Raw genomic sequence first — 16,370 nt, forward strand, 5'->3', positions numbered from 1 at the left:
ACATATTTTTAACATTGCCAAAAAGGATCAGTCATTAACTCCATTGAAAGTCAATAGGGACAAATCCGTTTTCTATTGTGGCAGATTGTGCCAGAGAAAATGGATCCGTCCCCATTGACTTACATTGGGGTCATGACGGATCCGTTTTGCTCTGCATCCCCAGGACGAAAAGCAAAGTACAACATGTTGCGGTTTGCTCTACGGTCTGGTAACAAAACTAAAAGGAATGGAATGCATTTTGAAGCATTCCCTTCTGTTCAGTTTTGTCCCCATTGACAATGAATGGGGACAAAACTGAAGCGTTTTTTTTTCCGGTATTGAGCCCCTATGACGGAACTCAGTACCGGAAAACTTTAACGCTAGTGTGAAAGTACCCTTAGGCTAGTTTCACATATGCGTTTTTCTTTCCAGTTTTGAGATTCAGCAGAGGTTCTCAAAACCGGAGGAAAATGTTTCAGTTCAATTTAATACAACCAGCCGCATCCGCTCCATACGGATGCGGTTGTATTAAATCGAAAATGCACAAACTGGATCCAGCATTTACGCCGTTGTAAGTCAATGGGCGCCAGATCCGGTTCCAGCACCATTACAGTTTCACAAGCTAAACACAAAACCACAGTTTGCAGCAGTTTTGTGTCCAGTCACAGAACGCAACAAACCGGAACCGAATGCATTCTGTTCCAGTTTGTTCAGTTTTGTCCCCATTGACAATAAATGGGAACAAAGCTGAAGGGGTTGCATCCCTTATTTGAGACAGTTTCTAAACTTGTATATAACAGTAGTGGTCAAACAAAGATCTGAACTGTCTAAACACCACGCTATTTCTGTTAGTTTGCCTGTATATGGAGGTGTATAAACTCCAATTTAAATGTGCCTGTTTTCCATCTACAGGCCACATTTAGGTGCACCTGTGAGGCCTGGGCCTTATCAGCCAGTATTGAGTGGGACTCGCAGACTCCTCCCTCCTCCCATTGCTGGCATGGTAGATGCTGGAGTTAACTGGTGAGTGGTCTGTGAGTTGGTCCTCACATTCCTGTAATTCGCCCACTGGCCCCTGGTATTGCCCATACGGCTCAGGTAGGTGAGTGTTAGGACCCGAGCTACTGGAGAAACCTTGGCGGTGCTCGGGCTTCGACATGTCCTCATGTAGGACATGTTGGCTAATCTCTCAATTTTAACACCAGTTTGAGGGCTTAGTAAGATCGCAGAGTGCACCTGTCCTTGTTATTAAATTGTTATATTGTTTATCACATCTACACAATTGCTATCTTGTGTAGGATGTCACTTGTGGTACTTGTGGTCCGCTGCGGGCATCCTCCATTGTATGCATTTTTGCTGGGGATCGCCATTAGCAACGGGCCACAAGTGCAGGATTTGCTCTCCTGTATATATGTGCATAACTGCATATGGGTTTGAGCATTTCCTGCCTGTTGAACACCACGCTATTTCTGTAAATTGGAAAGTGGATCTATATTACAGAAACCATCCTAGAACTACAAGGAAGTGATTAAATGGTGATTACTGAGGTGAGACAACCCCTTTAAAAAATGAAAGACTGAAGCAAAAATAAAAAATCCCTAACATAATCAAGTGAACGTTCCACGTTCAGGACAAATGACCAGACTGAAGACCCAATGAATTGAAAAGAAAATAATAAATGTATGAAGAGGACGAGTTACAAGGCTGCATCGCTCCACAGCTGCCTCGGCAGGTCCTGGGGTCTCTAGGAATCAACATCCCATTGAGGGGTGTCACGTGACCACTGCATCCACCTGTCACCCATGCGGTACATCATTGGGTCACATACTGCATTAGTGACAGACCTCCACTGGGGTCAGTGATTGGCTGCATCGGTCAAGTGACACCAGTCAACAGGATGTTGATTCCCAGAGACCTATGTCCTGCCGAGGCAGCCGTGAAGCGATGCAGCCAGAATCCAGCAGCAGAGACCAGGTAAGTAAGAACCCTACTACGGGTCCAGCCACTCTGAAGAGGTCAGTTAAAAAAGTTTAGTCTTAGATAACTCATTTAATAAAAGTGAAAGCTTATTTGCAAACCTTTCAGTATAAAATTTGCTGTGGTTCAAAAAATCTTTTCCTTCAACAGTCTTTTCCCATAAACGTTCCAATGCATAACGTATTTATTACATATATTTTACTCAGTAAACCCTACTGTGGAAAGACGTAAGTGGCAGAGTTATAGGAGGTCACAAATCCAAAAGTGAACTGTCCTGAGATGATACTGCTGTAGCCCAAACTGCCTGGGAGGTCTATAAAAATAGTGCACTACTCCTAAAGGAACTGAGCACCCGGTAATGGGAAGACTTACAGTACAGCTTTATGGCCAGGGACAGATGTCGCCGTTTACATAGTAGATGTATATGGCTTTTGCAGTTGTATCCCTGGTACAGGAAAAACTGTTGGATATGATATAGTTTGTCCCAATTTTGCAACTTGGAATCCAACAACACCTTAATCTTTTCTTTCTTGATGACTCACAAGGTTAATTCATGGATACTAGATGTGCTGAGACAATAGACATCATAACAGGACCAGTTTGGGAATGAGGAACGCTAAGGAAATTAAAAAATAAAAATCTGTGGCAGTTACATTGCATTGACTTCTGGTTAAAGGATACCTAAACCTTCACACAAAGTAAGGTGCAGTGGGCCTTCTCAAATCGATCTGCACATCCACTTGCATTGGCAGCATGTACAGATTCAAAGAAAGTATATAGGATCCATATTCGGCGCGCCTCAGAAACAGAGCAGAGCCAATGCACGTGGAAGGTGCATATCACTCTGAGAAGGGCGGCAGCACCTTCTGTGCTTTGCGTGAAGGTTTAGGTACCCTTTAAGGTTTCTTTTTCATGTATACCATTTACATAAAGGTCTCTTATTTATGCTTATTTACACTATCCTATTCCTTTGTGGAGACATGGCTGATTTAGTCTACAAGCCTAGCAGCTCCTCTGTGGTCTGGCCATAGGCACTGTCGACTGACGGACTGAAAACACCATCCACATCAATCTTCTTCTCGCAGTTACACCAGTAAGCAATATAAGCATGTGCTGGGATCCGTTTTCATTTTTATATATGGCATTGACAATTCATATACATGAGGCCCACAATTCCACAGGTGGATGTACATAGTACGCCTCGTGGTAAATGTTAGTCCAACATAAGAAGTTGGCGTTATGAATATTCTGACTTGTCACTCCACCTACTGACTTTACTGTCACATTGCTACTGGCTGCTTTGCCAGGAAAAATGTCACCAAAATCTCAATATACTTGTAGCTTATTCTACATATGTATAAAATGTAGTCATCTTCTGTTTAGCACATCAGAGCAAAGTTTACAGGGAAAACAAAAAACACTTTGTCTAGTATTCAACTGTTGGCTATGCTCTGTACACATTCAGCAGGCAGTATAACAGCCTCGCGATCCTTCTTTCGCATGACTACCTATTTTTGAATAAGTCTCTTCAGTCCTCCCTGCACCAGGGTGTCCAGACAATACATGAATGTGCAGTAGGACCACTGATTGACGTACAGTGTCCTGCAAGCCTTATGCGTGTGCATGGCGTGTGTAATATTTGGCATCATTAAGACATAAGCTACAAGCCACTTAAATCATTTTTTTGCAATATACAATACAAGCACCGTCTCTGGATCAGTCTCCACAAGTTCTCTGGAAGCATGAGCCCATAGCAAAGTAACTGATAACGTTTAACAACCAAGGCAGAACATTAAGGTCTTTAGCGCATGCAGTAACATAAGGTGCATAAGTAGCATGCACGGTTCAGTTTATACATGGTACGTTCATGCCCAGGTCATAGATGAAGCCCTAGTCATGTCAGATGCCCTCAAGATAGAACCTCGTCCTCTCCTAATTCTTGCAGATTGTTGTCTCTTAGGCTTTCATCACTGCCTTGAATCCTGTTAAATAAGCAGGTTGAAAGGTTTATTATTCCACAAGGAGGAGTATAATAGTCATATTTATGTGGCTATGCACTGATACATATCATAAGAAAAATAACGCAAGAATAAACGTAGCAACAAATGATACAAGAGCAGGAAAGAAGTGGCATGCCTGATCAAGGGAGGAAGCAGCAATGTCAGCCTTAGTAGAAGAATGGTGGTCTTGTGAACATTGCGAGTTCAAATGCTACCCACTGGACAGAAATCGAATTTAAAAGATTTCAAGGCTTAAAACAAATACATAAAAATGTAGCAGCTGCTTATGAGATAAAATAACAGATATAAGCAAACTTCCCTCTAAAAATCCCCTGCGGATCACATGTGAAGATGGTAAAGAGCGACTGGCAGGACCCACAGGACTAGCAGCACTGGAGCCATAGGAGATTTAGGCCACATGAACACCTTGCGTACTATGTCAAGATTTGCCACACAACAAATCTGCAATGTAATACAGTACCAGCTAAGTAGATGAGATTTTAAAACATTTTTAGTACGGATTTTGATATCTGCAGCATGGGAGTTGTTTTTTGCCGATGTAATGCAAAGGGTGAAATCCAGGGTAGATCCACAACTAAATCCATGACAAAATCTACATGTAACACATGTGGATAATGCTGCAAATTCGCTACAAAATCTGCAAGGAAAATATGCAGCAAATTAATTCCTGTGTGCATGTGGTTTTAAAGAAGTTATCCCAGTACTGAACATAGTGGGGCCCAAACACCTTTCATTCATTCGTCCCTAATTCTAAATTCATAGAAATGAATATAGCGGTCCCTCTTTCTAGACAGTGGACAAGGAAATTGAAGGGGGTGTCATTCTATACCATAGTGCTGTTTATATCAAATCACTGGGTTTGTGTGTGAGAAACTATCTTCTATGAAAGGGGTAGCAAGAGCAGAGTGCAATGTGCTCCTAGGAGATGCTGCCCTCCCACAGAAAGAGAAGAGACAAGAGATGAAGAGCTGAGGAAAGAAAAACATGAAAAAAATACTGGAGAGCCGAGTTTTCTGTATTCTGATAGTTAAAATAATGGTATGTATTACTCCAAATATTTTTTAATACATTTTTTTTATTATTAGTTATTTCATTTGATAAGCAGCTGCCAAATTCTTTTTTTTTTTAATCTGAAAGAAATCTTTAAGGTAAACTGACTATATCCCCAAATCATGATCTGCTTGGGGTACTGGAGCTGAGAGCCACTGATCCAGAGTATACAGAACATGTTGTAGCCCTTAAGCTGAGCAGCTTAAGTCATGCAAAACTGTGTGAGCTGAAGAGCGGACTGTTAAGAAGGTTGAAAAATTATTTTCTGCTCTTGTTACCTTTCGTGGATATATTCCCTGACTTGTTTTTTCTAGAAGCGAAAAGAAATAAACTCATTATTTTTACACTTTAGCGAAGAAAAGATGCTGTCCATTGGAGTCGACTGCTTAGTTGGCTTAGTCACACAGATAACTGAAATGCACGCTCATTAATGCTCTAGCAACCAGATTATCTGTGCATCTATTGTAGCAATAATTTAAAGGGACAGTTTACAAAAACTGAAACAAACGTTTAAAGGGAAACTCCATTAATGAATGCTTTTTTAACCAAGCTATTTGCTATATAAGTCTTGAATGGGTTCAGACTTCTTCACAACTAAATTTGCGAGTGACAATGCTGGATTTTCATGGCACTGACCAGTCAGATTTACAGTATAAGGTATCCAACATTGAAACAATCAGCAGTGTTACGTTAATAATCATATATCACAACTGTAAGATGTATGAAAACGTACGTCTGTAAATTTCCAGAAGACATAGATCTTTCTTCTTTTCGGCTTCCTTCAAATGGATTCCCAAAGGAACGTTTCCGCAGCATAGTTTTTACCAATATCTATAAAAGAGAACAAATTGCATATTAATAGAAACAGCCATGGTTTCCGTTGGATCTCAGAAAAAGGCAGAAAAGGGATGGACCCGAGTAATCAGTTAGGCTACCACTGCACATCAGCTGACATTTCATTAACTTTATGAAGATAATAAAGTTATGTTCCTGTTCTTCATTAAAGGGAACCTGTCACCGGGATTTTGTGTATAGAGCTGAGGACATGGGTTGCTAGATGGCCGCTAGCACATCTGCAATATCCAGTCCCCATAGCTCTGTGTGCTTTTATTGTGTAAAAAAAACTATTTGATACATATGCAAATTAACCTGAGATGAGTCCTGTCCCAGACTCATCTACGGGACAGGACTCATCTCAGGTTAATTTGCATATGTATCAAATCGGGTTTTTTTACACAATAAAAGCACACAGAGCTATGGGGACTGGGTATTGCGGATGTGCTAGCGGCCATCTAGCAACACATGTCCTCAGCTCTATACCCAAAATTCAGGTGACAGGTTCCCTTTAATGAGAAACTGCAGTGTTCTGGCAGTTATGTAATGTCACGTTTCTCCTAAAGATTGTAAATTGTACCCTCACTAATCAAATGATTGCCAATGGATTCTCTTCTAGAGGACTGGTTGTCTAGATAGGGCAGTGGCTATAAAACACTTAGAACGGGTATCATGTTGAACTTACCACTGTTGCCAAGCTGGGAATGTGCTTCACAGAATTTTCCACCTCTTCTTCAGTTACTTCAATCAGGGTGCAGTTTTCATCTTCACTAGGGAGAGGCTCGGCACCATTTTTAGTCACCCATGGATGTAGCTAAAATGAGGAATATGAAGGAATGCTCTCAGTATGTTCTTGATATAGAGCTTAGAAGAGTTAATGCTAATAACTAGACCCAATGGCCCCTCTTCCAGTAAAAACATGTACTGCAAGTGGCATGTGATGGATGGGGGGCCTTGGTACACATTCAGAATCAGGGCTTGGGAACTAATACATATTGAGCTTAGTATTCAGATTGAAGTGTGCTGAATTATGCAGCATGTCTCTGGGGTATTACCCTAGTAAAAGTCACATATGACTTGGATACCTTGTTAATACACTTTAATACTTTAAAAGAATTATTTACTACAACTCCATGTACCTTAATCGTTAGGGTTAATTTCAATTCTAAACAATTAATTTGTCACATATTATAGATACGTTTCCAAATACAGCTCAAGATTAGTGCACCTTTATATCAGGAACCGAAATTCTAGACTCTGGGGTTTTATCCAACATTTTCAGAATAAGGTCTTTCAGGTCTTCTGACATTTCTGGCCTGTGGGTACAATAGGACTTATTAACATTATATAGTCCCTAACTTTTAACACAAATTTGCATAAGTCAATAGTACAAACAACCACAAGAAACTTTGTAATGTGTTTCATCAGTGAGAAAGGTCTAGTTCCCCTGTTATCAGCTGTGATTTACTTTGGGAAAAAAAAAAGCCTTTTTCCAGTCTAGGGCAGATTATCTCTGCAGGGGGATCATTTTACACATGTAAATTAAAGTCTATGGGGAGGGGAGGGGGAGGAGTGAGCATGAGGAGAGAGGCACAGAGAAAGAGAGACTGCACAGCTACATAGGAATGTTATATCTCAGCAGCTTCGTTCACATGCATACAGGTCAGTACTTCTCTGTAATGTTCTGCTTCTGAGGGACAGAGAGAGTTAGGAAGCAGATTCTCTTCTACTTTATGTGTGTGCAGTGTATAGCAGCTATTCTCCACTCATAATGTTTGAGAGAGCTGCAAACCAGAAATTCAAAAAGCACAAAGGAAAACAGCTAAAAATGCCAGATACAAATAATATAATGGCCAGAAATAGTGTTATTCCTCATGTACACACACTGTACTATTGATTCATGCAAAGTTTGTTAAAAGGTCAGTAAGAAATATATATATGCAGATGATTGTGTTATACTGGCAGGTTAATAAATCTTATTTCATCAGTGGTATCAAACCAGTGTCACCAAACCTAAGAAGTACACAACAGACAAGAAACAGAACTTACTGGTCTGGAAACTCCAGAACTTGGTTCTTTATTTTTCCATGAAGTGACAAAATGCTCTCATCCATAAATGGACACTAAAAATACAAAAAAGTAAGTTGAGCAAATTATTTCACCAAACAACATAGAATAATGCAGGTAATAATCTTGAAATACTGTAGCTGTCAGCTATATGCCCTTTTGGCTGCCTTTTCTCCAGCCTCCACCATAGATATGCATGCTTATTTCAATGGGGATGAGAAGTATATATCTCTGACAGACACCTGTAACAGTGGCTACAAAAGGATTCGACTGCCTGATCACACAAAAGCAAGATCATCAAATCTCCTGATGAAATCGGTGGGTTCAGCCAACAGTTACTTAGGTTCACACATTTTTGCCAAATTGACTGATGTTAATTAGCTGTTACTATTTCTTTTCTTTGGCATTTCTGTGTACAGCCTAATTTGATTCCAGTTGTAATATTGTTCTCAATGGACAATGTGATGTGTGTCTGTTTACAGTAATCATTAGGATGTGGCCTGGGTGATCATAACCAAAATCACTATTAGGCTCCATTCACACATCCGCAAGTGTGGTCCACATCCGTTCCGCAATTGTGCTCTCTGCATCCGCATTTCCGGAGCGAGGCCCTGATCTTCCGGTCCGCGACTCCCGAAAAAATAGAACGTGTCCTATTCTTGTCCGCAATTGCAGACAAGTATAGGCAGGTCTATGGGGGTGCTGGCCGGGTGTATTGCAGATCCGCAATTTGCGGATCTGCAATACACTACGGACGTGTGAATGGACCCTAAATTGAACATTTTACCTTGATTCCAATTAATGTATCTTTATTTTGTTTTTTTACTCATAGTTCACTGTCAACAATTGAAGCACTGGTGAGAAGTGGAGGAAATTGGAGAAATGGGGGAGGCGGAAGCAGTTGGAGCAGTAGAAGGAGGCAATTGAAGCGAGTGGAGGAATCTGACACAAACATCGAAAGAGCAGAGGAGGGGAGACTCGGAGTAGAGCTGTGATGGCTGTAACCAGAATAAGTGAAATATTTGATATGGGCAAGATTATGTCGATTAATCAGGCTGTATTTCGATTTAGTTTTTTTGCTCTATTAGGAAGTATCGTATTTTTCTCTTTATAATACACATGGTAGTGAGTCTTATAAAGAGAATACTAGTGAGCGCTTCCATTATGGAAGCGCTCACAAGTATGCAGAAGGTGTAGGGAGCAAGGTGTGAGGTGCTGCTGGTGCTCACCCTCCCTGAGGCCGCGCTGCCCTGTCCTGCCTGCGTACAGCATCAGCATGTAGTGCACGCACTATGACCTGACACTGCACGCAGTCAGTTAACATTGCAGCATGGGCAAAGAGAAGATCAGGGAGCATGACCTCATGAGGGACCGCAGGACTTGGAGAGTAGTGGCGGAGCAGGAGAGGTAAGTGATGGGCGGGACCCATATGGGCTCCTGATGGGCGGGACCCATATGGGCTCCTGATGGGCGGAACCCATATGGGCTCCTGATGGGCGGAACCCATATGGGCTCCTGATGGGCGGAACCCATATGGGCTCCTGATGGGCGGAACCCATATGGGCTCCTGATGGGCGGAACCCATATGGGCTCCTGATGGGCGGAACCCATATGGGCTCCTGATGGGCGGAACCCATATGGGCTCCTGATGGGCGGAACCCATATGGGCTCCTGATGGGCGGAACCCATATGGGCTCCTGATGGGCGGAACCCATATGGGCTCCTGATGGGCGGAACCCATATGGGCTCCTGATGGGCGGAACCCATATGGGCTCCTGATGGGCGGAACCCATATGGGCTCCTGATGGGCGGAACCCATATGGGCTCCTGATGGGCGGAACCCATATGGGCTCCTGATGGGCGGAACCCATATGGGCTCCTGATGGGCGGAACCCATATGGGCTCCTGATGGGCGGAACCCATATGGGCTCCTGATGGGCGGAACCCATATGGGCTCCTGATGGGCGGAACCCATATGGGCTCCTGATGGGCGGAACCCATATGGGCTCCTGATGGGCGGAACCCATATGGGCTCCTGATGGGCGGAACCCATATGGGCTCCTGATGGGCGGAACCCATATGGGCTCCTGATGGGCGGAACCCATATGGGCTCCTGATGGGCGGAACCCATATGGGCTCCTGATGGGCGGAACCCATATGGGCTCCTGATGGGCGGAACCCATATGGGCTCCTGATGGGCGGAACCCATATGGGCTCCTGATGGGCGGAACCCATATGGGCTCCTGATGGGCGGAACCCATATGGGCTCCTGATGGGCGGAACCCATATGGGCTCCTGATGGGCGGAACCCATATGGGCTCCTGATGGGCGGAACCCATATGGGCTCCTGATGGGCGGAACCCATATGGGCTCCTGATGGGCGGAACCCATATGGGCTCCTGATGGGCGGAACCCATATGGGCTCCTGATGGGCGGAACCCATATGGGCTCCTGATGGGCGGAACCCATATGGGCTCCTGATGGGCGGAACCCATATGGGCTCCTGATGGGCGGAACCCATATGGGCTCCTGATGGGCGGAACCCATATGGGCTCCTGATGGGCGGAACCCATATGGGCTCCTGATGGGCGGAACCCATATGGGCTCCTGATGGGCGGAACCCATATGGGCTCCTGATGGGCGGAACCCATATGGGCTCCTGATGGGCGGAACCCATATGGGCTCCTGATGGGCGGAACCCATATGGGCTCCTGATGGGCGGAACCCATATGGGCTCCTGATGGGCGGAACCCATATGGGCTCCTGATGGGCGGAACCCATATGGGCTCCTGATGGGCGGAACCCATATGGGCTCCTGATGGGCGGAACCCATATGGGCTCCTGATGGGCGGAACCCATATGGGCTCCTGATGGGCGGAACCCATATGGGCTCCTGATGGGCGGAACCCATATGGGCTCCTGATGGGCGGAACCCATATGGGCTCCTGATGGGCGGAACCCATATGGGCTCCTGATGGGCGGAACCCATATGGGCTCCTGATGGGCGGAACCCATATGGGCTCCTGATGGGCGGAACCCATATGGGCTCCTGATGGGCGGAACCCATATGGGCTCCTGATGGGCGGAACCCATATGGGCTCCTGATGGGCGGAACCCATATGGGCTCCTGATGGGCGGAACCCATATGGGCTCCTGATGGGCGGAACCCATATGGGCTCCTGATGGGCGGAACCCATATGGGCTCCTGATGGGCGGAACCCATATGGGCTCCTGATGGGCGGAACCCATATGGGCTCCTGATGGGCGGAACCCATATGGGCTCCTGATGGGCGGAACCCATATGGGCTCCTGATGGGCGGAACCCATATGGGCTCCTGATGGGCGGAACCCATATGGGCTCCTGATGGGAGGAACCCATATGGGCTCCTGATGGGAGGAACCCATATGGGCTCCTGATGGGAGGAACCCATATGGGCTCCTGATGGGAGGAACCCATATGGGCTCCTGATGGGAGGAACCCATATGGGCTCCTGATGGGAGGAACCCATATGGGCTCCTGATGGGAGGAACCCATATGGGCTCCTGATGGGAGGAACCCATATGGGCTCCTGATGGGAGGAACCCATATGGGCTCCTGATGGGAGGAACCCATATGGGCTCCTGATGGGAGGAACCCATATGGGCTCCTGATGGGAGGAACCCATATGGGCTCCTGATGGGAGGAACCCATATGGGCTCCTGATGGGAGGAACCCATATGGGCTCCTGATGGGAGGAACCCATATGGGCTCCTGATGGGAGGAACCCATATGGGCTCCTGATGGGAGGAACCCATATGGGCTCCTGATGGGAGGAACCCATATGGGCTCCTGATGGGAGGAACCCATATGGGCTCCTGATGGGAGGAACCCATATGGGCTCCTGATGGGAGGAACCCATATGGGCTCCTGATGGGAGGAACCCATATGGGCTCCTGATGGGAGGAACCCATATGGGCTCCTGATGGGAGGAACCGATCTGGGGGTCTGATGTGAGAATCTGATCTGGGGGTCTGATGTGAGAATCTGATCTGGGGGTCTAATCTGAGCATTTAATATTGTTACTGGCACTAGAACCAGATTTAACATACCTACTATTGATAATATGCCGTGAGGTTGGAGAAAGCAGAAATGGGAAGCGAGTGTTAATGTGTTTTCTGCCTAGGTCAATAATAATACATCAGAACAATTTTTATTTTTTTTTATTTTTTTCTTGAAGATGTTTTGCTAGTTATCCGACTGGCTTTCTCAATTAGAACGGCTTGTACAAGAAATCTCTGGCATTAAAGACTGGTGGCTCATGCTTCAATAATGGAGGTAAGATGTTGATTGCATTTGCATGACTGAAACTATTAGGTGTGATTAAATTGCCTTCAAAGAGGTGTTAGAGCAGCATTGTAAGTGGCAGCCAATATATCTCCCCCCCCCCCCCCCCTCTACTCAAGCTTGTTTTCTCCAGTTTAACATAAATAGCTTCCTTTGAACCAGTCCTCCACTTTGTCTAAGATGCAAACCTTACTGTCATCAAATAACTGTCCTTTGTCCAAAACGTTTTCAAGAAAAAAAATTATTACTACTGATATACCATGACCTGGATGGATGAGAACCTTTACAGACTTAACGTCTGTCTGTTTTTGTAAAATGCATATACAGTATATAGAAATATACATAAACAGGAAAATAAAAGAATGCTGTAGATAAATACCTGACCAAATACAAAGCAGTACAAGGTGACTCCCATAGCCCAAACATCCAGAGCCTGCAGAAAAAGGGAACCAAACAAGTATTCAGGTATTAGCGCTGTTCACCTGCTGCACACTCAAATATCGCAGGATTCGGTATCCATGGCAACTTTACTGAACACTTCGTACTCCGCACATGAAAAATATGTGCAAGTATCAGGCAACCTGGGTTTCTAATATTTGAAAGTGTTTAAACATGCATATATCATGCACTCAGTTGACACTTTGGTAGACAGACCTGTACACAGAAACTTAACCCTTTCACTGCCAAGGTTGTCTGTGTGCAATGCGTCATTACTTTTGCAGCGTCATAATTTTTGCAGCTACAAGGTAAAGTTCACATCTTACATCTTGGCATCATAATAATGCCCAGAATCTTTGCTTTTGAATAATCCCAGGAACACAGCTAGGAGCAATATTCGTATAAAGTTGGAAAGCAGATGAAAAGTTGTACTGCCTGGTTCTTTGTCTGTGTAGGAATGGCGGGTTTAAAGGGGATGAATTATCAAAAAATTACCTATTGTTTAACCACCTCAGCCCCCAGTGCTTAAACACCCTGAAAGACCAGGCCACTTTTTACACTTCTGACCTACACTACTTTCACCGTTTATTGCTCAGTCATGCAACTTACCACCCAAATGAATTTTACCTCCTTTTCTTCTCACTAATAGAGCTTTCATTTGGTGGTATTTCATTGCTGCTGACATTTTTACTTTTTTTGTTATTAATCGAAATTTAACGATTTTTTTTGCAAAAAAATGACATTTTTCACTTTCAGTTGTCAAATTTTGCAGAAAAAACGAGATCCATATATAAATTTTGCTCTAAATTTATTGTTCTACATGTCTTTGATAAAAAAAAATGTTTGGGTAAAAAAAAAAATGCTTTGGGTAAAAGTTATAGCGTTTACAAACTATGGTACAAAAATGTGAATTTCCGCTTTTTGAAGCAGCTCTGACTTTCTGAGCACCTGTCATGTTTCCTGAGGTTCTACAATGGCCAGACAGTACAAACACCCCACAAATGACCCCATTTCGGAAAGTACACACCCTAAGGTATTCGCTGATGGGCATAGTGAGTTCATAGAACTTTTTATTTTTTGTCACAAGTTAGCGGAAAATGATGATTTTTTTTTTTTTTCTTACAAAGTCTCATATTCCACTAACTTGTGACAAAAAATAAAAACTTCTATGAACTCACTATGCCCATCACGAAATACCTTGGGGTCTCTTCTTTCCAAAATGGGGTCACTTGTGGGGTAGTTATACTGCCCTGGCATTCTAGGGGCCCAAATGTGTGGTAAGGAGTTTGAAATCAAATTCTGTAAAAAATGACGAGTGAAATCCGAAAGGTGCTCTTTGGAATATGGGCCCCTTTGCCCACCTAGGCTGCAAAAAAGTGTCACACATCTGGTATCTCTGTATTCAGGAGAAGTTGAGGAATGTGTTTTGGGGTGTCATTTTACATATACCGATGCTGGGTGAGATAAATATCTTGGTCAAATGCCAACTTTGTATAAAAAAATGGGAAAAGTTGTCTTTTGCCAAGATATTTCTCTCACCCAGCATGGGTATATGTAAAATGACACCCCAAAACACATTCCCCCAACTTCTCCTGAGTACGGAGATACCAGATGTGTGACACTTTTTTGCAGCCTAGGTGGGCAAAGGGGCCCATATTCCAAAGAGCACCTTTCGGATTTCACAGGTCATTTTTTACAGAATTTGATTTCAAACTCCTTACCACACATTTGGGCCCCTAGAATGCCAGGGCAGTATAACTACCCCACAAGTGACCCCATTTTGGAAAGAAAACACCCCAAGGTATTCGCTGATGGGCATAGTGAGTTCATGGAAGTTTTTATTTTTTGTCACAAGTTAGTGGAATATGAGACTTTGTATAAAAAAAATAAAAAAATAAAAATAAATCAGCATTTTCCACTAACTTGTGACAAAAAATGAAAATTTCTAGGAACTCGCCATGCCCCTCACGGAATACCTTGGGGTGTCTTCTTTCCAAAATGGGGTCACTTGTGGGGTAGTTATACTGCCCTGGCATTTTCCAGGGGCCCCTAATGTGTGGTAAGTAGGTAAATGACCTGTGAAATCCTAAAGGTGCTCTTTGGAATATGGGCCCCTTTGCCCACCTAGGCTGCAAAAAAGTGTCACACATGTGGTATCGCCGTATTCAGGAGAAAATGGGGAATGTGTTTTGGGGTGTCATTTTACATATACCCTTGCTGGGTGAGAGAAATATCTTGGCAAAAGACAACTTTTCCCATTTTTTTATACAAAGTTGGCATTTGACCAAGATATTTCTCTCACCCAGCATGGGTATATGTAAAATGACACCCCAAAACACATTCCCCAACTTCTCCTGAGTACGGCGATACCAGATGTGTGACACTTTTTTGCAGCCTAGATGCGCAAAGGTGCCCAAAGTCCTTTTAGGAGGGCATTTTTAGACATTTGGATCCCAGACTTCTTCTCACGCTTTGGGGCCCCTAGAATGCCAGGGCAGTATAAATACCCCACATGTGACCCCATTTTGGAAAGAAGACACCCCAAGGTATTCAATGAGGGGCATGGCGAGTTCATAGAAATTTATTTTTTTTGGCACAAGTTAGCGGAAATTGATATTTTTAATTTTTTTCTCACAAAGTCTCCCGTTTCGCTAACTTGGGACAAAAATTTCAATCTTTCATGGACTCAATATGCCCCTCACGGAATACCTGGGGGTGTCTTCTTTCCGAAATGGGGTCACATGTGGGGTATTTATACTGCCCTGGCATTCTAGGGGCCCTAAAGCGTGAGAAGAAGTCTGGAATATAAATGTCTAAAAAATTTTACGCATTTGGATTCCGTGAGGGGTATGGTGAGTTCATGTGAGATTTAATTTTTTGACACAAGTTAGTGGAATATGAGACTTTGTAAGAATAAAAAAAATAATTCCGCTAACTTGGGCCAAAAAAATGTCTGAATGGAGCCTTACAGGGGGGTGATCAATGACAGGGGGGGTGATCAATGACAGGGGGGGTGATCAATGACAGGGGGGGTGATCAATGACAGGGGGGTGATCAATGACAGGGGGGGTGATCAATGACAGGGGGGGTGATCAATGACAGGGGGGGGTGATCAATGACAGGGGGGGGTGATCAATGACAGGGGGGGTGATCAGGGAGTCTATATGGGGTGATCACCACAGTCATTGATCACCCCCCCTGGAAGGCTCCAGGGAGAAGCCTGTATGTGTTTTGCAGATCCGATCCATCTATCAGTGGATCCGTAAAAATCATGCGGACATCTGAATGGAGCTTTACAGGGGGTTGATCAATGACAGGGGTGTAATCAATGACAGGGGGGTGATCAGGGAGTCTATATGGGGTGATAACCACAGTCATTGATCACGCCCCTGTAAGGATTCATTCAGACGTCCGTATGCGTTTTGCGGATCCGATCCATCTATCAGTGCATCCGTAAAAATCATGCGGACATCTGAATGGAGCTTTACAGGGGGGTAATCAATGACAGGGGGGTGATCAGGGAGTCTATATGGGGTGATAACCACAGTCATTGATCATGCCCCTGTAAGGCTTCATTCAGACGTCCGGATGCGTTTTGCGGATCCGATCCATCTATCAGTGCATCCGTAAAAATCATGCGGACATCTGAATGGAGCTTTACAGGGGGGTAATCAATGACA

The 16,370-nt window shown here is 44.2% G+C and overlaps 1 protein-coding gene across 4 annotated transcripts in view; it reads right to left on the bottom strand.

Moving 5' to 3' along the window:
- Nucleotides 1-3,807: 3,807 nt before the first annotated feature.
- CAMKK2 (calcium/calmodulin dependent protein kinase kinase 2) overlaps nucleotides 3,808-16,370 on the bottom strand; it is a 100,582-nt gene continuing 88,019 nt past the window's right edge. For 3 of the 4 annotated variants that reach the window (XM_040416112.1, XM_040416113.1, XM_040416114.1), the window contains exons 11-16: nucleotides 12,632-12,685; nucleotides 7,911-7,984; nucleotides 7,090-7,177; nucleotides 6,547-6,675; nucleotides 5,761-5,858; nucleotides 3,862-3,938 (exon numbers count right to left, since the gene is read on the bottom strand). In XM_040416112.1, coding sequence (XP_040272046.1) covers nucleotides 3,866-3,938; nucleotides 5,761-5,858; nucleotides 6,547-6,675; nucleotides 7,090-7,177; nucleotides 7,911-7,984; nucleotides 12,632-12,685 — 516 coding nt within the window. In that variant the 3' untranslated portion in view covers nucleotides 3,862-3,865. Of the gene's footprint in view, nucleotides 3,939-5,305; nucleotides 5,338-5,760; nucleotides 5,859-6,546; nucleotides 6,676-7,089; nucleotides 7,178-7,910; nucleotides 7,985-12,631; nucleotides 12,686-16,370 lie in introns of all 4 variants that reach the window. The other variant, XM_040416115.1, reaches the window with a different exon arrangement.

Source organism: Bufo bufo, chromosome 2 (genome assembly GCF_905171765.1).
Source record: "Bufo bufo chromosome 2, aBufBuf1.1, whole genome shotgun sequence".
Lineage (NCBI taxonomy): Eukaryota > Metazoa > Chordata > Amphibia > Anura > Bufonidae > Bufo > Bufo bufo.